At 41.5% G+C, this 23,435-nt stretch overlaps 1 protein-coding gene across 10 annotated transcripts in view; it reads right to left on the minus strand.

Moving 5' to 3' along the window:
- tenm3 (teneurin transmembrane protein 3) overlaps positions 1–23,435 on the minus strand; it is a 567,981-nt gene that overhangs the window by 194,343 nt on the left and 350,203 nt on the right. For 6 of the 10 annotated variants that reach the window (XM_078166323.1, XM_078166324.1, XM_078166322.1 and 3 more), the window contains one exon: positions 1,552–1,740. The exons of the other annotated variants lie outside the window; for them this stretch is intronic. In XM_078166323.1, coding sequence (XP_078022449.1) covers positions 1,552–1,740 — 189 coding nt within the window. The remainder of the gene's footprint in view (positions 1–1,551; positions 1,741–23,435) is intronic. 10 annotated transcript variants of the gene reach the window in all.

A 23,435-nucleotide genomic window follows, 5' to 3' on the forward strand; every position in this document is an offset into this window, starting at 1 on the left:
GAACAGTGCATTAGTACAGCATGCATACTTTCAAGGGCATTTTGCTGCTTGCATTCTCTCTGCCAATAGGAATGCTTAAGTTACAAAAGCTGGCTGGTGCCGGCAATTAATATAGCAATGTCACTTCTGTGCAACATATAAGGGTTTTTTTTTGCATTTTGCATTGTCTGTTGTTTACATGGCTAACTGGTCGAACACATGAGCCAGTGCAGCACCGGCAACCACCATTTTAAAAAACCTATCAATGTATGCGTATGTCACTCAAGGGTCCTCTTGTGCTTGGAGGGTACCAAATATGAAACATGAGCTAAGAAAGTCCATCAAAACAGTGTTTTAAGAACTTTGATTCATAGTTCAGCAACTAACAAAACTTCCTAGGGTGGCTGTAATAGACTGTTAACTATGGCTCTGAAAGCCAAAACATTTTTTAAAAGCAGTTTCTCTTCCAAAATGCCTTGACAAATGACAAGTTTGTCTAGACCCACTTCCTGTACAAACAGACAGATACTGAAAATCAAACAGTCACGATTATATTTACCTGTTTTAATTCACAGATTGCTGACCTTCCCTTGAACTCCCAAACTTAATTGGTCTCTTTTCTGTTAATATCTCTCGGTTGCTCTCCAAAAGTAGATAACAGTCCAGGGTTTTGATTGATAAGACACAGAAGCAGGCATGAAAGGAAAGAAAGGTTGGAAAGCAAACAAGCAATAAATGGCTGGGAGAGACCATGACAGAGATGGAGAAAGTGGTCTGATTCCCACCATGGTTGGCTGATCTCATGAGGACAACCATTGGCAGCGCACTGGAAGTCATCAGAAGTTCAAACCTCTATACCGCGTGGCTTGCCAAGAGCTGTGAGCGATCTCAGCATTTATCATAAGCAAGCACCATGAAAAACAGCAACAGCTCATATATGGTGGACTCTGTGATAGACAAAAGCCAGAAAGGAACTTAAGGAGGCTGAAAATAGTGGAGTGGAAGTTGGGAAGAATTCAGTAGACCCCTATGATTATGTCTGTCTTACAGCACATCAATTAGTGACCTACTCAACGAAAGACCACTTGTATTCTTCTACTATTCGCCTAGCTGAGAAGAAATATGGCAAAATATGAGCAGGTACTTGAATATTCAGAGCATGTGAACACACAAGCTGCCAAACAGCAGCTGGATGTTTTGAATGAGACGTAAAAGTTCCCAAGACGGGGGAGGAAGTGCAGAAGAATGTGCTTTCCAAATAAATCCGATCGCTCTGATCTCACTTAGACATGACAGTTATATCCAAACGCAGACGGATAATAATATCCAGTCTTTTACAAATGACTAGGATTTGACCGATGTGGGTTTTGCACACAGAACTTTCAAGATTATACTCTCTTAGATATCTATTTCACCATTTCTTTTATATGATTCAATAAGAATGTCACGTAGCAGATTTATCTCTTTGTTTGTTTTAACAAAAGGGAGACACCCAATAAATCAGTCAAATTCTAGTCCAGATTGCAGATTCTCTACAAAGGTTGCTAATGAAGCAAAGTGAAGTGCATTTACCATGCGTTACAGGTAAGTACAATCTGGCTGCATACTCCTCTTCCTCTTCTTCCTCCTCCTCCTCCTCCTCTTCCTCTGACTCTGGCTCAGCCACGTCGCCTAACAACAGGTTGCCATGTGGACTGGCTGATTGTGGATGTGATTGGTCAATGACAGGTGATGGACAGGAGGGGGAGGGCATTGGAGAACCTATGAAAGAACACAGCCAAAAAAAAGAAAAGAAAAAAAAAAGGATGAATGATGAATTTGAATAATGGATAAAAGTAGCAACAACAACAGCAACCAAAATCTTAAAAAAAAGAAATGAGTGAGCAATGAAATAATGGTGATGTCTGCTGATGGTTTGGGTAAAAATTATGGCATGAGACTGATTCCGGGGTTGGAATAGAGTCACACACAGAAAGCATCGACACTCCAAGCTGCTGCCATAAACCTGCACAAACACTGTTCATCCAGGGCTCTCCAGCTTTTTGGCTCTTGTGCCTGGGGGAAGTCCTGCAGTCTTTCATACCCATCCACCCTGTCCCTCCTCATCCCTCTCCCATTTCAAGGACAGAGTTTGATTAAATTCCACAATGAATCTCCTCTATTTGAGATTGAAAGAGAACTTGGTCCAAGTTTATGAACTGTGTGAGGTGTCAGTCTGTGCAGAGTTGCCTATATGTTGTGCCTGTGTGAGACCAGACTCACAAGCTGGAGTGTGCAAAAATCAATTGTGTATCGATGTGGTAACCTTGGCATTTAGCGTCTTCTGAATGTTAAATGGCCCCACTCTCTGTTTGCGCATGTGCATATTTGTGTTTGGGAGTCTTTGTGTGTGTGTTTAGCCAAGGCAGATAACTCTGTCCAACCTCCATACAAATGTGCTGGCACAAAAGAATGTAATTAGTTGTTGAAGAAAACCCACATTTCATTAACATCACTTGCCATGCTGACTGGCTTTACAGATATAAATGTAATGTGCCTCTTTCTAAATCTCTTGATCTCTCACATTCCCAAGCAACGAGGGAGAAATTGAAATACAAAATCGATGTTGGGTCATTTGCAGGAAAAAGAATTCCAATCTTGTTTGGCTGATCCTTTATAGAGATGCTGAGAATGCAGCACACCTCTCTTAAGCTGTGTCTCTAAAACACAAAATAATCTGTTGTATTATCTTTTAAAGGAACAATAATGATGGTCAGGACATCACATACTCTGTATTTATTGCTTTCGCATGCATGGGATGAGAAATACACACACTTGAGACATTTCAAACACACAGCCAGTCTTGTCCCTTCCAGCCATCTACTGCATATCCCATCCTGACATTCATTTGGGGTTTGTCAGTTTCAGGGTAAAAGTACAGCGAAGTGAAGCAGCTTGATACAAACACATCCAAAATAACATGACATGGGTCTCTGTTTAATTATTTAGTAGAGTGCCTTTTTTTCTTCTTCTTTCACTGAGACAGAAAATCACATGGATGTGGCATTTTCTATTAAATACCCAACCCCCCATTATCTTCCCCAGAGTGATGTCGCGGATGAAAAAAAAAAGCCTAGTGGCATTTGCTGTGAAAACAGGAACAACATAGGATTAGTGCTACATGTGGGCAATATTAAACAGCAGATATGCTCCACTGGTTTGACTACATAGTTTGTGCAGAATTGATCAGCACTGCACTGGCTGTCTATGGGAAGCACTTCATCTGGATTGATCCTCCTGAGACATTTTAATCAGTTTCCAAATACGAGTATGCCTGAGTTTGTTTTATTGTCATTAAGATTATCAGAATGCTTGATTTCCTCGGGCAATTTTTCCATGATAGTCAAAAGACAGTTTTGACAGTCTTTTTTTCACTCTGACAAGAATTAATTCCTGGAGCAAACAATGAGTGGTGCATCATTATGTTAGACAACACATTTTCATTTCACTCATGCCTGCAAAATATAAACAAGCAGCAGCTTCTGTACAAGAAAATTCCCCTCTGAAATTCAATCAAAAGAAAAAAAAAAAAAAAAAAACTACTATCAAATTATTAGATGTTTAAAATCACATAAGAAACGTGCAAAAGCAGAAATTGTAGATTATCGTTTGTAGACATCTGCAAAGTGAAAATGAAAGCCAAGGTCAGATTCACTCTCGTTTTGGAACGAACTTTGTCCGTTTGTATTTTTTGGGTGCTCTGGTCATGATTTCCACAGCTACCCTTCTATAAAGTCCGGACCTCACCTGCACAATGTGCCCAGAGTTTTCCCAAACATAGCAAAATAAGAACAAAATACAGGCAGAAGGCAGGGGCTCTGCAAATAAATATATCATCACTCAATTCTGTGGGTCATAAATTATGATTGACTGAGGAAAAAAAAAAATCTTTCAAAACAGTTCACAAATTCAGTATATACAAAGCTGTGTTTCTTCAAGAATTTAGTAGTAATTTAAGCATCAATGGCTGTGTAGTTTTTAGCGAACCTTACTCAAACAGGAGGAAACAGTTCATTTGTTGGGGACTATTTTCAGCAGTGGATTAATCCAAATGTGGTGCTCTATTTAGCATTTGGTGCGGCAGGATGGTGTATGTGGGACTGAGTCAAAATAAACTACTGTACAATGTGTGTGTTCATGGTAATAAAGGAACATATCAGCCAGTGCAACAGCGTGGCTCATGAATGTGCTTTTAACAACAATGGAGCTCCATGGCACAGAGGAAGAAGATAAATCGGGCTTTTAAACACACCCAATAGTTGTTACTTGGATAAACCCATTGTTGATTTTGGTCAAGCAGCAACCTCCAGAGCTGAAAAATGAAGCCAATGCAAAAGTGCCAAAAACGACAGTTTCTCAAATGGCCACTTGAAGCTGGCTCCAGGAGCGATTCAGTCCCCTCAGACCTCCATGTTAAAATGTCGAACTTAACAGTAGAAATAAACATGTTCACAGCCTGGAACAAAGAATAGTTTGGGCCTCTATAGTTAATTTCCCACGTTTATGAAAGCTGTACAGAGTTTTTATATAACTCACCCATTTAAATTTTTATTAAGGCTTAAAGTTATGCATAATTAAGGACATGGCTGCTTTGAGTGACTGTGAGGCGTCACCTTGGGCTCTCAGACAGATCTACCCTTCACTAAATGGATTACTATATGCTATGGTCAAAAACATAACAAAACAAAAGGCAGCCAGGGGCTCCCACACTGAGGAGCTACATATTTAGTCTTTCAAGGTCTCAGGGAGGGTAAAGTCTCTGCAAGCTCCAAGAAAAGACAAATTGGGATCTCAGCTTTCACATAATCATACAGCGCATGAAACAATTACTGCACTGTGTACATCTGCCTGTGTGTGTGTGTCTATGTGTGTGTGCATGTCAAAGAGCAGGTAATAAAACCATAATTTGCTGGATTGTTCCTACAGAGAGTGGTGGTGTTTGTTGTGCCAAAAGGTTTGGATTCAGATCCAAGTCTAGGCAACTCTCAGTGGTCCAAATCAGCCAATACCGCCCGAAGGACACACACAAACATGCAGGCAAACACACACACACACACATACACACAAATAATCATTGGTGTGCATATACATACATACACATGCTTAGTGATGGATGACCACATTATGCAACTTCATATTGACCACATTTTAGACAGACATGCACACACATTCAGACACTAACTATTACGCACACATACCACATACTGCATAAGACAATAAAAAAAGAGAGAAATTAAAGCGTCACACATAAAAGAGTGAAAGAGAAAAAAAGGAAAAAAAGTAGTGGAGGGATGCTGTGATGGAGCTTCAGTAGCCTGGGGAGTTTTCCTGAAAACAAACTATGTTTAAATCAGTGTTACTCACCAAAATCATTGTGTGAGTCATTAAGGTCTAACAAACAAATTCATTTTCTTCTACATAAAATGTTTGGAAAATCAACTTTTCTTAAAAGTAACAAACCAACATTGTTTACATCCAGTTTTATTTGCTAGTAGTCTTCTCCTACCCTGTCTTTGCCATTGCTGTATTTCCTGCAGCACTACCTCCACCTGTCGACCGGTAAAATAGTATAAAACCAATAGCAGGGATGTGCATTCAGTGTTATAGTCCTTTGCATGCACATACTGTACTTGTGCACAGGAATAAACAAAACAGGAGCCCACATGTAAAGCATTGCTTTATAGCGCTACAAGTGGACAAAAACTTCACAAGGTACCTTTAAGTCGCTGACGATGAATGACAATGTTCCCAATTCAGCCCAGGGACTTTGTCTATCTAACTACACTAATGGACGCCATGCAATGAGCTATAAAGAGCTATTAAAAACACTTTCAACAACGCACACTGTGTTAGAAAAAAATCTGTAATCGGAAAACAAACTCCAGAACAAGAAATTAACAAGTTCCTTGTGTATAGTATGGCGGCTATGTCAGAACACAATTGTCCAGTCGGAGGAGGGTATGGAAATTATGTTCTCAGCATAACACACTCACATAGTTACAGCTTCATGAGAGGCCAGAGACCTTCCACTTTGTTTCTGTATGTGTGAACGCAGCTTTAGCCTGCCATTAGCATGCTGGGCAGGGTCTCCATCTCTGCTGCTCTGAAAATCTCTTGTCACCGTCTACAACAAAAGCATAACCTCCTCATAAAAGGTCTATAATGTTTCACCCCACCAAGAGTTCCCATTCTTGGTAGCTCTTTTTCTCTTGTCCGTGTTTTCCTCAAAATCCACCTTCATTGTTCTGGAGTTTGGAAAAAAGTCTCCGGGTCGACATTCTCTGTTTTTTCCTGCTCTCTGTCAATCTCCATATCAAAGACACCCTGGTAGAAAGCATTGTCACTGGGATTACAGCGAGAGAGAGGGAGGGAGAGAGAGACGGAAATATTGCTTGAAGGCCTAAAGAGAAACCTCACCTGCCTTAACTCTAACTCAGGGAATTCTGAGTGTGTATATACAAGTGTGTATCGGAAATGGGTCACAGGCTGATATTGTGATTGTCAAAAGGTCCGACACAGCTGTCCAGTTTGCTCCGTAGGGACACGGTGTTAAGCTGGGCTATGATTGCCTGGGAGCTTGTTGTTCTGGCTCAAAACAATATTCTTGTAAGGCTCTGATCAATGGAGTAAAAATAACTTTGCAATGAAATACTCAGTCTGTCAAATGGCTAGGTGCCTCCTGGCATCTCCCCACTGTGCCTGAGGGAACGAGGTAATGCTGCACTCACATCATGAGGGAATAACCGGCAGAACAACTTGGCGCTTCAAACACTTGGAAGTCTTCTGGTGTCTGAACTGAAGCCACCGAGACTCCAGAAATGAAATGTTAAGGAGGCTTTATTGCTTCTGATCTGCTTTTTTCCCCTACACTCAGCATGCATGGATGTAATTATGATACAGTTTCAGGTTTTTTTTTCAGGAAAGAAAAAGACTGGAATGTTTTTAAGAGTTGCAAAATAATATTAGTAATGAGCAGAAATTAATTTGTTCAAATTCAAATGGAATCTGAGGGGTACAGTGCAGTTTTCTCATAGGAATTTGCTGCATGCAGCATTAAACTAGGAGGTACTGAATGCTCCCCTTACACAACCCAAAGCCTGCATCACTCTCTCCTCCTCCTCTCTCCACTCTACTTCAGATTATGCCTGGAGGAGGGAGGAAGAAGAGAAGGTAGAGCAGAGCAGGGACCACAAAATGATGGGCTAGAATGAGAGATAAAGAAGGAGGGCTGTAACACCCCCGGACTCCCTAAAAACTTTGTATTTCACTGGGATAAGTGTGGTTTTGCAAGGTGTAGCAATGCATGCTTGGTGCACTCTGTGACTAACTCAGTATGTGAGTGTATGTTCCACCTCATACGGTGACCTGTGTGCACCTTTGTAAGAATGCAGAACAAAAAATTAAATTATTTAGGTAGGATGAAAATAAGAAGCTGGGCTGAGTGGCAAAGTATGGGCAAGTTTTATTTCTCAAGCTTGGAAAATTGGGGAAACTAGACTGAATAATACACACACACAATATGAATCTGTTCATTTGATGTCAAGTATGAAGGCATACAGAATAAAAATGTGTCAAGGTCAGACGTGGTTAGGGTTAGTATTAGCCAAACACAGCACAGTAGGGTGGGACTAGGCAGAACACTTGGGAAAAACAGAGACAAGTGTGGCTAGTGATGCATTACTGCCATTGCCACTCCTTGTATGGCCAACTGGTATCAGGGGAGAGCCAATCACCTGCATGTACATGTAGGTGGTGGACCAATCACCTTGTGGTACATCCCTATTTACATACATTCCCTTCAAAAACACCTGTGTCATACATTATGCCTTAGCATTTTCACTGATAAGAGAAACACATTAACACAACTAATCACAGCCATGGTTGTGTTAAAAGGCAAAAACAGAACAGATGGAAAAAACAGACAAGGAGGAGAGCAAGGAGGGAACAAATCCAGTGGAGACTCAGTTTACAGAATGTATAAACTTCACCAAACACACTGAAAGAACAGACTCAAGAGCACTACACCGAATCCTGGACAAAGCTGTATTCATTCAAGTGTATATCTCCGACCACCATTTCTGAAATCACTTTTGAAAAAAGGACTTCATTTTCAAACTAAAATGAAACAAGTCTTCTTCTGCCAGTTTGTCCTTCCATTTTCTCAACAATCGTTCATTGGATCGACTTCACATTTTGAGGGTGTATTGCTCAGGACTGAGGGAAGTGCAGCATCAAATGGGCACTCTTGTGATCTATGGGACATATTAGTAGTGCATTATATAAACAGTAGTTTAGATAGGAGCCCTATTAACTGCCATACTGCCACCCGGCATGCTTGGTACAGCTCACTCTTGTCACTCGCTACAGTGCCTTCAAGAACAGATGAGGAAAAGGGACTGTAACATGCTCATGTTTAACCCAAACAATGTGTAATGCAACTGCAGTTGGTTTGGATCAAGGTCAGAACACGTTCTCACCACGACTGAACCGCACCAGAGTTCTTTTGTAACCGGACCAAGACCACCTCTTCAAGAAGGTCTTGGTCCATTTTTTTTGGTGCACACCTGAGTGCGTTTGTTGTGTTCATACCTGCCCAAAAGAACCGCGCTTAGGGGGCAAACGAACTTGAGTTCGATTGAACTGAACCAAACCGGGCAGGTGTGAAAGCACCCTCAGTGGGAAGTTGTTTGGATGAATGATTCACAAGAAAGCTGCAAGCAGAGATACCAGAGACTCTCATATCTTGCGCCAAAAGACAATTGGCCCGTTCCGAACATGCATGTTCTGAACAGCTACTGCACTAGTCTAGTTAAAAACTAAATCCAAGTGTAGGCTTCCTCACGCAATCTGGTGTTCATCTGCTGCTGAACAACCATGTTGTCTTCATAAACAAACACTTTTATTTGAAGTTTTGTTACCGGAGGTAACTGACAACTCACTGAATGTCCCTGCTTCTTGCATCTCATTGTTTAGTTTCATCATAACAAAATATGTCAACAAGAACAGTCTCAAAGCCGCAGCATGGACTGAAGAACAGTTGGGAGTGGGACATACGACAAAGCCAAAACTAGTCCATCTTTTCTCAAACCACAGAGAAAAAAAAAACAACTAAACAAACATATCAAGCTGCAAGCAGTGCAACAGGCACATTCTGTTGCATGACTTAGTAATTCAGAATTTTCCCTTGTGTGGCTTGTTTATTTTGTAATTATCTTATTATCTTGTCAAATGTTTACTTCTGTGGATTCAAAGTTAAATATAGTCCTGCAAACAAAACTTCACTGCAGTCCGTCTGTTGTTTTTGAAGAGAGAGATGGAGACATTTGCTTGATAGAAACAGGACATATTTGGGGTTAGGCGGTGGCTTGACTGGCCCCCGGTGTACTTTGGCAATGACTGGTTTATGTCACCTCAATGGAAAAATCTGCAGAGCTTTTTAACCCGGTAGCCTTGTCACGCAAAACAAGTGCAACCTTAGAACTCACCCAGCTGTTGTGGAGAGAGCGAGTGCGTGTGTGTGTGTGTGTGTGTGTGTGTGCGTGTTTGTGTATCTGTATGTTTTGAACACCTGGCTTCTTCAGTGCCTCCTCATTCTTCATCCCTGCTTGGCTTGGTTTTGGCAGACGCACACCTACACACACATATATCTGCATGCTGTAGTGTCCTGAGGTAGCTCCTTCTGTACTCTCTCTCATTGTTTTCTTGGCCTCTCTCTCCAGGCGCCTTTACTTTTTATCTTTCCTCCTGTTTTCCTGTGAACTCTCGTCCACAGTGGTCACCCCCAGCTGTGCAGCACAGTAGGTGTGTTCTACTTTGCTTCGTAAAGTTTCCCTGGATAAATCAATAACAGCTAAATTTACATTTTAATGCAAATCATCACAACTTAGAGCTACTAAATCTTGACAGTAATTGCTTTGTAAACTTTCCCTGGACAAATTAAGGACACAAAGAAGTAGTAGAATAAGTAATTCAAAGTAAAGATGCAATATACTACAAACACTCACACAGACAGAGCACAAATATAGTGTTTTCCTGTTCTGCAGTGAAGCAGCATCTGTGCTGGACTGATAGTGATGATGATCAATAGCAGTGACACAACAATCACTTCACCACCTGCTCAAATTTCTGACAAAAATCATCGGAACTCCCTTTTTGGGACAGTACATGAACAGAGTGTTAAATTCTCAAACACACTGCACCAAAATTATTTTTAAGTGACAAAAATTAGGAGTTCTTGATCAAATAGCAGGTTATTTATTGTGACATCCAATCAACTGATAACTAAACGAGTAGCAAACTTAGTCAATTGGACCTTCGGTCACTCAAGAACATGCTAACCATTACGAAATGTATCTCCAGTCACAGACACTTAATTTAAGGTTTGTTACACTTATGTGTAGGGATGGGTATCATTTTAAAAATTAACGATACTGGTACCAATACTAGGGCGGTACGGTGGTGTGGTGGTTAGCACTGTCACCTCACAGCAAGAGGGTTGCCAGTTCGATCCCGGGTGTGGGAGCCCTTCTGTGCGGAGTCTGCATGTTCTCCCCGTGTCAGCGTTGGTTCTCTCCAGGCACACAGTCCAAAGACATGCAGGCTGGGGACTAGGTTAATCGATAACTCTAAATTGTCCGTAGGTGTAAAATGTGAGCGTGAATGGTTGTTTGTCTCTATGTGTCAGCCCTGCGATAGTCTGGCGACCTGTCCAGGGTGTACCCTGCCTCTCGCCCAATATCAGCTGGCTCCAGCCCCCCCACGACCCTCAAGAGGATGAAGTGGTTAGATGATGGATGGATGGATGGACGGTACCAATACTAGTGCCCTATAGGTGATACCAATACAAATAAAGTACTTCAGTCAATACCCATAATGTAAATAGAGTGGTGTATAGTATAGCCATACTTAAGAATGTTTTAGTGGCATCTCGGCACACTGAACTGCCAACTCTGAACTGCCAGAGTATGAGCTCCACTCCGGGGACAGTTGGTGAGACTCCACATGCACACACAGTGACAGAGCTAACTGTTAGCATCCCAGGGCTTACATCACTTGAAGATAATTAAGAGGTTTAATGACAAATTTGAGTTGTTTCGGTGTCAGTGTGAATTTGTTGCGACTGTTTAACGGCTCGTTGTCAGATGCTAGCCACTACTTGAACTGAATTCAGGAGAGCAGCCCCCGAGAAGGCAGCAACAGAAAGAAAACAGAATCTGGCAGGAAGTCTGAATGGTCAGGGATCAGTCTCTGGCAAAAAACTGCAGGTATCATTTCATTGGTTTCAATGCTACTTGGTACTGGATTATTTCAGCCAATACCTGAGAGGTGTCGTGTACCGATACCCAGCCCTACTTGAGTGTCAAGTCAATCAGCGCCTATAAAAGGGTGACTTCAGATGTACATCAGCCAGTAAAGCAAACTGACATTGTCTTTGGGCACTGAATTCTTAACGTATAAAACATGAAAGATGCATTAGACTGAAGTTAGTTTGATGAATTAAACTACATTTACCGATGATGGTTTCTTTTTGTTTAAGTCATTTTTGGTTGTTGGTTCATTTTCAATTAATTGTGTTGCGTGAATAAATGACACAACAGATTTTAAGTTTTTTCCTCCACAGATTTATCAAATGAAATTTCTTGCTGGTACCTTCACTGCAAATGACACAGACACATATGAATAAATACACCTACACACACAGATACACACACAAAGAGGGTACAAATGGCCACCCAGCAGTTGGCGACTGATATTCTGTTGGTTACTGTCGTTTCCCAACACAGAGGAAAAGAAGAACATAACATTTCTGTTGTTGTGATCATAGCGAGTGAAGCGGAGACTATGTCTACGAGGCTGCAATCAGAAGACAGACTATCTCCACATGTAATGCTTGTCTCAAATGGTTTGCTTATGTTTACATACTCAATACCTTCTGTCGCATATTGTGCCTACAGTACATATCTGGTTTAATGAGCCATATGTCTGATTGGGCCAATTTTCCCTGACTCCTTGTATTCACATTTACCAGAGATGATTCTACAGGCGTGGACCATTGGAAAACACATTATTGTGCTGCACAGTGATTCCCAACCAGAAATCAATCACTGTAATAGAGAAACAGACGTACCCCCTGGGGTTTTCTTCTGCAGTTATAAGAAGGTGCGTGAAGAGATTGTGGAGTAGCTCAGCTAATTTAGAAAGAAAAAAAAAAACAGTGAAATTGTGAGTTGGTGAAAATGAATATTTCCACATATTTGTATTATAGATAAACATTCAAAAGGGATTACAAACGGTGTACTAATGGTCACAGTGACTAATAAATTACTAGCTACAACTGGCAGACTGCGCTGGGCACATTTCTAACCAGTCACTTGTAACACCTGAATACTAAAGTAATTGACAGCATTAAATGACGTCAAGAGTATTATCACTTTAAATTAGCACATTTTAAACCTGATTAGTAGTGTCAGTGACGGGGTACTTAATCCCATCTGATTGGGCTCTGGGGGTACGTCAAACAAAAAGATTAACAACCACTGCTCTGTTGCACTGAGCTCTAGTGGTTCAACATGTGGTGCTTTAAAAAAAAAAATTGAAAAGCACTATTTAACTGCCACACTGGTGTCTAATTTACCTTTTGGAAAAGCTCTGGGCGGTTTTCAAAAGCAATGCAGAGACATCTGTAAACTGCCAGCCTGTTCTCATTCCCAGGGCGCCAAATACAGCAGCTTGGTCAGTGGCGGTCGTTATCTGATTCTGACGCACAACATACCACAAAAACGTTTGCAGGAGATCAGCTAATTCCAATGTAAACCCACCTGTGGCAATGACATAGTATGATGACCAACAAAGTCTGAGAACGGTGGGAGGGAGGGTAGGTTGACTAGTTTGAACAAACACAGGACTTTCATTCAAGAGACCACTGTTTGTGTCCCGTTCTTAACCACACATTGACTCATTTTTAACCTACATTATGCGGTTTAAGTCACATAGATCACCTACATAATACAACATGCTTGTTAACAAGTTATGTAACAGACATATTTATTTTAACCCAAGCAATTGTCTTTTTTCTAAACCTGAGCAAGCAGTTTTGCCTTAACCTAAAGTAGTTTTGGTGAGGAAACCTATGCTTCCTGTGAACATATAAGTTTATTTAAAAAAAAAAAACACAAGCACAAACTGACACGCCACTGAGCGTCACAGTTTGATGCATAGGGACACTGATTAAGCTGCTGTATTTGACCAGTTGGGAGTGAGAACTTGCTGAAGCTGCCATAGCTCTGTGCATCTGTTAGCAGCACCAAAAGTTATAACTCTAAAGATGACACTTTCATTCAATGACACCTTGGGTTAATGGTGGTAACAGTAAGCTCATTTTACGAATACAGCTTCCACAGTTATATTCAGAATCACACATATCCCCAGGTCTCCCTTGAAAAAGAGATCATTGATCTCAGTGGGACTTATCTGGTTAAACATGAGTTAAATAAAAACAAAAACCATAACAATGATGAATGGGGGTCAGTGAACATGCCTTGAGCAGCTATTTTGTCAGAAATGCAACAAAACAAGAGCGACTGGTGTATCTGTTCACAGAAAAGTAAAATAAATAAATAAATAAATAAAAACAAAGAAACCTTGGGCCGAGTGTTTTCATCGCCTCATGTTGCTTTATTTAAAAAAGCCAACACAGTAAGGCTGAACTCATCAACCTTTGTCTCCCACATGTTTAAAATTCATGCATTGTTTTCTGTGTGAATGAAAATTACTTGAGGCAGTCACAGAAAAAAAACAGCTCAACATAAATTCTATATAACTATTTTTTTTTTCCTGATACATAAATTAAGGATTATAACTTTAAGTAAACAAACAGAAAATATATGATTTTGGAATCTGCGGTGTCTCCATCACTGATGGGAAACAGACCCTTTTTGTGATTTCGGCTCATCTGACGGCTGCAGTTTTACATAGAAAACTTGGCCTAAAGCTACTTTACAAAATCAGAGGGTTCTCTGAGTCATTACGGTTATATATAGAACCACTAACCCGACTGAAGAATCTATTTTTGTGCTCAGTGCATGCACGACCTCTTGTAATGTGAAAAGGGAAGTCAGGCTCTCTACAGTATGTCTTCATTCTCCAAATGATAATAAAAACATTTACACAAGCGGGCAGTTTACACAGTATAATCAAGTTTAACATGAGTTTGTGAGGGGGAGACCGACTACGCCACGTTAACCGACATCATTTAGGATGGGAGGGTGTGTACGTGTGTATGCGTAGTTAATTGTCACTGTCCTGCTAAAGAGGCAGTGTCCAAGTGTATGTGTGTGCGTGTAGCAAACCATAAACAAGGCGTCGAGCCAGGCCAGCACACACATGCTAATTAGATGAGGGCTGCACGCTCCCTTTCTTTTCTCTTCCCTCTCTCACATGCAGTCCCGCAGTTCCGATTGTGGCCGGACGGATGACAATTAACTGTACACAGATGAGTCCTTTCCATCATGTACCGTGCCTGGACACACACTGACGGCTATCATTTTGGTTCAGTGAGGAGGAACAGAAAATGACAAAGAGTAAAAGTCTTTCCTTCTTGCCAGAACTCCTCTGTCAGATGGACAGGGGGGAAAAGAGGAAACACAACTCAAAGTTAAGTGGGCTAGAGTCAGTACTCGCCGGTCTGTCTCTTTCACCCTCTGTCCTTCATTATCTCTGTCTTTCTCTTTTATGAGTCTGTGAGATCATGCTGGCCTTTTGTTCTAGGGGACTATAAGCTAGTGTTAAGCCACTATGTCCCCAGGGCACAGTTACAGTAACAACCATGATGACGGAGAGACACATGCTAAAACCATCTAGACACACACCCTCAGGAATACACTGTCTGTGAGTGTAGAGGAGAAACAGACTGTGAGAGAACAAAAGAGAAACTTTCACCACATAAACTGAACCACTATTCTGACACTTTTATTGTCAGTTTTGATTTAATTTTATGTTTGTTTTGATTGCTGCACTGCTCTGATTTGGTTTAACACTGACCAACTGGGGCAAGCGATGACGTTAACAAATCATGTCACAGAGGTGCAGCGCCGGAATGGCTGAGCAAAACCTGCCGCCTGTGATTCATAGGATCTGGCAACCAGGCTAATCCAGGCCGTAGTGTTTTGCATAACAGGTGTTACATTGCCAGTGTGAAAAGGAAAGGAAACGCAGAGCAATCACAATATTTCCATGATATACTCAGGTGTATAATCAGCCACACAAACACACATGCACAGAAGAACACATCAACACACACACACAAGGTGTGCCCTGTCCCCTGACATCAGTTTTTTTCTGCTAATGTGTCCTTAATGAATGGAATGATTTGTGCAAGTGTGTGCGGTATAAATTAGACTTCTCCATAGGGGACGCCACAACAGAGAGCAATACATTACCCACTCTTTCAACAGCCACACTGTCTGCCTCCTCAGAGAGCGCAAAGCAGCCAGCCAACCAAATCTCAAATCTCTTAAAGACGAAAGCAGGAAGTGGAAAATGGTGACATCAACATAGATGTGCATCACCCTGTGCACTAATTGTTGAGCTCCTCCATTCATCTTTGTCAAGTTGTCCTTCAACAACAAATCTCTAAAGCACAAACACTGCTGTTGGTCACTGGTGCATTTTTGGACACATTCTGGAGTATTTCGGTAGATGGTTGCCTATATACTGTTTTATCTTTAAAGCACACTCTAATGGCTATAGAGTAATGTCACTGTCGGCATTTAAAATGGTGTCTTATAGGCATTGCTTTCACTCTATAATTCAGTCTGCCCCGGGGTACGCTCTACCAGTTAAATGAATGCTTGATTTACGGCACAAAGGAAGTGCGTCATCCACTGCCCAACCCAGCAGCTATCAGTAACTATCCCCAGTTACCAAAGAATATCAATGTATGTTAAAAGCTCACATCGTTGTGTAACAGGTCTGCCTATCTATGGCATTACAAGTTTGTTTGATTTATTCTGATAGTAATTTAGTGGTCTCACCTGAGGGCCCTGACACAACAGGCTGATGGTTGGCTATCACTATCAAGTCACAAAACCTTTGACCCCGTCATCACATTCATGACCAACATGGAGGACTCCAGCCATGAAATTTTGCAGCCAAAGGATGAGGTGGCAGCCTACATCGAGTTCAAGACACTCAAGGTTAAAGGTTTGAGGTTTTATGGTGGTGGAAGGAGCATGCTAAAATGTGTCGCAACCTGGCAGTGATTGTGCAGAATGTTCTCCCCATCCCATCATTGAACACAGCCGGTGAAAGAGAATTTTGGATTTGTAATAGAAGAACAGAGAACCCTGCTTAATGTGAGTGACTGTAGCCTGTGTGTGTTCAATCATGGGTGCAGGTCGGGTCACGAGACTTTTATTAACAGGTGTGGCTTTGACTTAGACAAAAAGAGTCGGTTCTGGTACTGAGCTTTATGGGTTTTGGTGGGTGTGGGTTTTCAAAAATGGACCCATGCGGGACTCTCCTTCCAGTTTCCCTTTTTTAATGATGAAGACAGTCTCGCCTGCTGGTATGGGCAGCTATTTCCTCTCACTAGGTGCAGAACATATGTGCTAGTTGTAGTCTTTGCAGTGTGCTACAGCGCAACTTTTTGGCCAAGACATGGGCAGCATGAGGCAATCAGCTTTTGTCGCCACTAGTTGTTTGATATTGATTTGGTGGGCTATATTTTGTTTGGCTACAGCTCTGATTCGGACCTCTGATTGGCTTTTTCACTACAGCAAAGGCAGCAGAGGCTTTCTTTCTTTAATAATTAAAATGCACCTAGGTTTCTTGTTGAGGAATATCGACAATATCTTTAAAAGATAGAAATGAAAATTAAGAGAAAAGAGAAACATACAACAAGGGACTTTAACTTTACAACTCTATTACCAGTTCAGCTTCAGTGGAGTTGACAACAGAAAATATTCCCACTATCCAAGATGTATGTGATGAACAGGTTTTAGTACCAAATACTCAAACTCAGAGTGGAAACTTGCTAGTGTTGCCTTTGTCATTGATGTTATGCATTCACACACAGTTCCACCACAGGAGATGAAGAGCTATCAATTACTCCACTGTCATCAAACCAGAATGTGTCATGGTATGAGTAAGGGCCATCAAAAACACGCCCCATGTTCACAGAGTAGTTGGCTCTATTTTCAGGGCCTAGAGCAGTCCACTTTTGAGTCCTGAAATGCAAAAGTGAGTTGGCTTTCGAGCCATAAATTCCCTTGGCTGCAAAGTGATCAGAGTGCCCGACAGAGCCAGAAGCACCACAGCCAGGGATCGGATCCAAGTCCCTGTGGTGCTGGGAAATTTTTACTTCTGCACCGCCCGGGCACCCCTCAAAACCCAGATGAGCTTGAGTTTCATGTTTTTCTTCTGTGACATAAATCAAAGAAATGCACATCTCATTTGTACATTTTGGGGCTTCTCTTTGCTGTGATGCAATATGGTGCCATAAATGGGTTTTGGGGTCAGTTGGTTTGTCATAACATCTCTTGTCGTTAGCCTGCTTTTAAGCCTCTGAGCTCTATCCTCATTTCTTCAGTTTAATTATACAGCAGTCAGTAGTCAGATATCGATGCATTTAATATTAATCATATGTTATGCTTGAAAACATGCTAAGGCGGTATTTTGGAGTGCTGAAAATATCCATTTGATGAACGTAAGCCAACTGAACTGGACTATTTGTGGATTCCTTTTCACCCACTTCTGACTATAAGCACGATGTCACGCCTTCAGAAAGTGCTTACTGAAATTTCAGTACATAAAGTGTGCATGTAGTTACTCTCTGCACAAAGTGACTATGAGCTAAAACAGTCAAAGTCAAGAACATTTAAACAATAATGTTCTTTAATACCAAATCCGAGACATGTCTGTGGCCTGTCTCTGCATGTGTGTGTGTGTGTGTGTGTGTTGATGTCTAAATGTGTTGCATCCACTTATATTGCCTTTCAATATCTTCTCAGCACAACAAATCAAGCCTGTATCCATTAACATGTAGAGTGTGAGCAGCCAACTGGGCTGGAGGCAACAGAGACACAAGGGGATGGCTGATTTGGGTTGCACACAGAGGAGTAAAGTGTGCGTGTTTGTGTGAGCGTGTGTGTGTGTGTGTGTGTGTGTGTGTGTGTGTGTTCAGGACTGTCTGTGCACGGTCAGCCATGCTTTTATGCATGTGTGTGTAACCTGCAACTAAAAAGAGCAGTCCCTGTCACACAATAGAGTCTACTGAAAACACTGCTACAAAGACAAACCAGGTCACACTTATACAAGACTGCACACACACACACACACACACACACACACACACACACACGCAATCAGAGACTTCCTCTGTGTGTCTTGAGTGACTGCTCTGCTTTTGCCTTCAGGCTGACAGTGACCTCCAAGTGGAGTCTCTCTCTGTATCTGTGTGTGTATTTGTGTGTGTGCTGTGCGCTGACCTTACAAGAACTCTGAGCATCCCCTCTGGTCCTGGTCTACCTCTCCTGTCATACCCGTGCTGGTGGCAGTGGAATACAAAAAAGCTACTTTGTAAAGTCTATGCAGATGGCACTATTAACAGAGCGCTGGAACAATATTGACAAAGCAGTAAACAAAATGCAGTAAACGTATTCGAGCCATTAGGGCCACGGCGGGCTGTGCGCTGCAGTAAAGTGTTGAGGATTCCCTCTTATGTTTGAGAGAGACACCTGCTCCACTGTCCATAGATCAGAGGGATGAAACTGAATGACTCATTTGTATGATGTGGACAGTAACAAGGGACATTGTGTAGGTCTCTGTTCCAGTTGTCAAATTGGCTCAGCTACCATCTCACTAAAACTCACACAGTATACAGATGGGACAAAAACTCTCAGTTGTATGCCCCTGCAAATCAGTCAGGTTGCAGTACAGTTTACATCCAGTCAAATGTAGCCATGGAAGTGGAAACCATTAGCATGTGAATTCTTGAGTTTTGCCAAAAGAACATGTTTTGTAAGGTCACAGTGATCTTGACCTTTGGCCACTACTACCTAAACAGTTCATCGTTGACTCTAAATAGATGTTTGTAAAGTTTGTAAATGTAAAGTTATTCCCTTAAGTCCTTGTTGAGATATTGCATTCAGGAGAATGGGACAGGCATACGGACAAACATAATGCCTCTACATGGCTATCATTAGTGTAGGGGCAAAAAAGGAGGTCCCTATATATATAGTTATTGCAGCTTTCATAGGAATAAAATTAGTGGAAAATCGGTGCAGTGTGTTATCCAGGTTGGATCAGCAAGGTTAGAACCATGACCTTTGTAATGCATTGTACAATGGAGCCACTGACGGCACAAGACAAGGTTAACATTCAGGGCTCAGCCCCAACCTTGGTAGGTATGGGGGCATGCTTGCCCAATGAGTTTTTTCCCCCATTCACAGCAGCTATACGGACTATTTTTTGAGCCAATTGGGAAAAATAAATAAATTTGAAAAATAAATAAAAATCTGTACATCATCTGGGAAAAACATGATTGCTGCCAAGGAAAGAAAAATCATCTTGGAGAGCCTACATCGTGTTTTGTATCTAATTGTTCTCCAACTGTCTTCATCGCTTTGCTGGAGTAGAGTTCACAGAACGAATGTTTAGCTGACAAATCTGCTACATTTGAATGTATGCCATCATAATCTGGGCCGCTCTGATTGCAAATCAAGTATCCCCAACAATGCCAAGTAAATGTGGTCATCAATACTCTGAATTGTGTATCTGGCCAACAAGAAACCATTTACCCAACTGTATTAGATTTCTTTAAGGATGAGCACAGTAGAATTAGCAACATGAGCATATATTATTAAGTTTAAGTTTATTTCCTTTATTAATCCCCCTGAGGAGAAATTCAATGTTTTCACTCTTGCTTGTCAATTACACACAGGTCCGAAAGACACACGCATGCACAAACAGGACCTATACATGCACAAAGTGGAGAGATGTCAGAGTGAGGGGGCTGCCCTTTGGTCAGGCGCCCCGAGCGGTTGGGGGGTTCAGTGCCTTGCTCAAGGGCACCTCGGCAGTGCCCAGGAGGTGAACTGGCCCCTCTCCAGCCACCAGTCCACGCTCCATATTTTGGTCCGGACGGGGACTTGAACAAGCGACCCTCCGGTTCCCAACCCAAGTCCCTATGGACTGAGCTACTGCCGCCCTGTCTAAGTGACACAGAGATGAAGATATTTTAAAAATCTGAGACAACTTTAAAGCTTGAGCTCCAGAAACCACATCTCCGCTCCACTTCTGAATTGAGCACTACATACAGACAAAATAAAAGTCAGAAGGTGATGTAATAACTTTAGCAACAACATACTTACTGGTTATCTTACTATATAATGATGAAAACGCTGCCTGTGGGTGTGTCTGTCTGTGTGTCTGTTCCACATTTTTCTCCTCACCGACTTGGTCAATCCATGTGAAATTTGGCACAGTGGTAGAGGGTCATGGGAGGATACGAATGAAGCAATATTACATCAATTGGCCAAAGAGGGGCACTATAGCAACCGATTGAAATTGCAAACTTTGAATGGGCATATCTCATGCCCCATATGTGGAAGAGACATACAACTTTGCACAGAGATGCCTCTCCTCACGAGGAACAAATCTGCCTCAAGAACACATAGCTTTCGGTTATATAGATTTTGAATTTTTTGAAAAACACTTAAAATCGATCTCTTCCTAGGAAGTTTGAGCGATCTGCATGAAACTCGGTGAACATAATCTAGGGACCAATATCTAAAGTTCCCTCTTGGCAAAAGTTGGAAAACTTACTAAAACTGAGCTTCTATAAGGCAATGAATATTGCGGAGGGCGTGGCTCATCACATAAAGGTGTATAACATCTCAAGGGTTTCACCGATCACCATGCAACTTTGTAGGCATATGACCACACATAATCTGAGGGGACCCCTCCATTATTGACCCCATCAAACAAAATGGGGGCGCTAGAGAGCTAATTTCTTATCTAGGCCTAACCGCCACATGCTTAAAAATGACTAAAATGGGACCGATCACTGTGGCTCCCCCTGTGGCTGAATGTTGTTGTTTTTCCTAAATTTTGGTATGACTAAGTCATGGTATGGTATGCTGTACTCAATGGGTATGGGCTAGTTAAGGATATTAACTGCCAAAGTGCAGTCAACATCATTGTATAATGGAAAATGCCAGTATATAGTGCTGAACTGGGACAGATGTTTGAAATAAATGTTTAGTATACCAAAAAGTTGGTACGTTGAACACTTTGAAACTAAGATCAAAACAAATCGAACCTTTACACACATGTCTATAGTCTGTGCAGTTTGTGCTTGTGTTGAGACACATCTCACCAGGACAAAATCAGCAGTGGAAACATGGATTATTTCACAAATTCTCTGTGGTCGGACTTCCATTAAAAATGTTGTGATGTGTCAGTAATAATCATCAAACTCATATTCTCAAATCACAGTCTTGGAATACATGAATGGACTCTCAAGGCTATGCTTTATCTTTTATTTTCTTAGTAAATTTATGTCATACAGATCTGTATCAGTCTAAATGTGAATTTTAATGGAGTAGGTGGAAGGAAATAAAATAAATGCAGCATTGGAATGAGACTGTGTGCTAGATTCCCAACTTCTGTTGTGTGAAGTTGGTCTGCTCACTGACCAAATGAAATGAAATCCCTCATCTGTCAGTGAAAGCATTAATCACTCGGTGTCTGTGCATGTGCGTCTACCACACTATATCACCAGCATTTTGACTGACTGACTTAACACAGTGTGTGTGTGTGTACGTATAGTACATTGAGTGCTTGTGCGTGTTTTTGGAGCTGCATTATATGGAAATGTTCCTGTGCACACGTCCTCAATTTTGCATGTGTGTGTACGTGTATGAGAGTGTGTGTGTGCAGCAGAGCAGAACAGATGGTATTATGCGGATCACCATTTGCAATAATCGTCTATATTTCACTAACTCATAATTATCCTGATTGGAGCTGCATGCTGGCTGAATGACGATGACATGTGACACATGCCATTCAGTCTGTGGTTTTAATAATGGCGAATGCGTTCTGTGCTCACATCCAATTTCCACTCCTTTCTGTATCATCACCACTTTTTACTCGCACTCACGCTGTGTGGTGAGAATATATGCATACACACATTTGCATATAACTCACTGGAGCAATGTCATGTATATATCTGTGGAAACAACGTATTACCGTCACGGTTTCACATCACTGATGCTGAATTTTGTATGTCTCACATGTCTGTGATATGTATGCACCTGCTGTGGAAAATAATTTCCTCCTCAAGGACAAATTAACTATATTTCAATTATTGTCTTCAGTACTATATATACACTCTCTATTCACCGTATTTACTCAGCTAAATGAGAGCTAGATTATTGTAATTATATAAGACACACACTTATAAAACAGATTACACATCTGAACGATGCATGTTTGGTATTAACCCGACAAGAGAAATAATTAGTGGATGGTATAGAGAGCTAAGTGGATAGATGGGGTCATGGGTTCCACTCCCTGGTGTAAGACATGAGCAGAGCCAAGGTTAGGGTTCCCAGCTGTTACATCCAACTGTGTGTACAGTATGAGTGTGTATGTGTGTATCCACATGTGTGTTAATGAGGACCTCTAAGCTACGTGAATCCATACAAAGAAATATCTAGTTTCTCTCTGTCCTCTCTTTCTCTTATTCCTCCCCTCCATCCCTCCCTTTCTTTCATCCCCACTCTGGTTTGCCTGTACTCGTTCCTTCTTTGTCTGATATTCTCCCCCCCTCTCTCTATAATCAGTGTACTGCAGCACAGAACTGGAGGAAACCCGTGGAAAGTGATTTATTACAGTCACTCACTCACGCTCTCCCTCTCACACACACAGGGTGATTTATTGCTGTGCAGGTAGACAGTAGTTCAAGGGTAAGAGATTAGTCTCTAACACACACTGAACACCAAATCATTATTACACATTTAGATAGAGGACATGGTCTCTCACACGCTCAGCCACACCACTGTTTCATTGCATAAACTCTACGTACATTAAATAGGTTTAAACGGCAAAATGCAGAAAGAAAAGAGGGCAGGGAACTCAAAACTGGAATGATAACTTTTTTAAAGGCTCAAGGTTTTTCTTTTACTTTAGCTGCTATTGTGAATATTTGACCGTTTTTCAATTAAAAGATATAATATGAATCCTTTGGGCATTAAAATGTTTGAAAACAACTGTTACATATTTGGTTGAGTTGTGTACTTACATTGTCCCAAACATTTCCAACAATGTTAAAGGCAGTGATCATATGACCAATTCACTGACTGGAGTGATATACAAGGCTGTTGCCGCAGCGGCCCGGGTGCGACTCCAGCCTGTGG

Source organism: Epinephelus lanceolatus, chromosome 3 (genome assembly GCF_041903045.1).
Source record: "Epinephelus lanceolatus isolate andai-2023 chromosome 3, ASM4190304v1, whole genome shotgun sequence".
In the NCBI taxonomy this organism is placed as follows: domain Eukaryota; kingdom Metazoa; phylum Chordata; class Actinopteri; order Perciformes; family Serranidae; genus Epinephelus; species Epinephelus lanceolatus.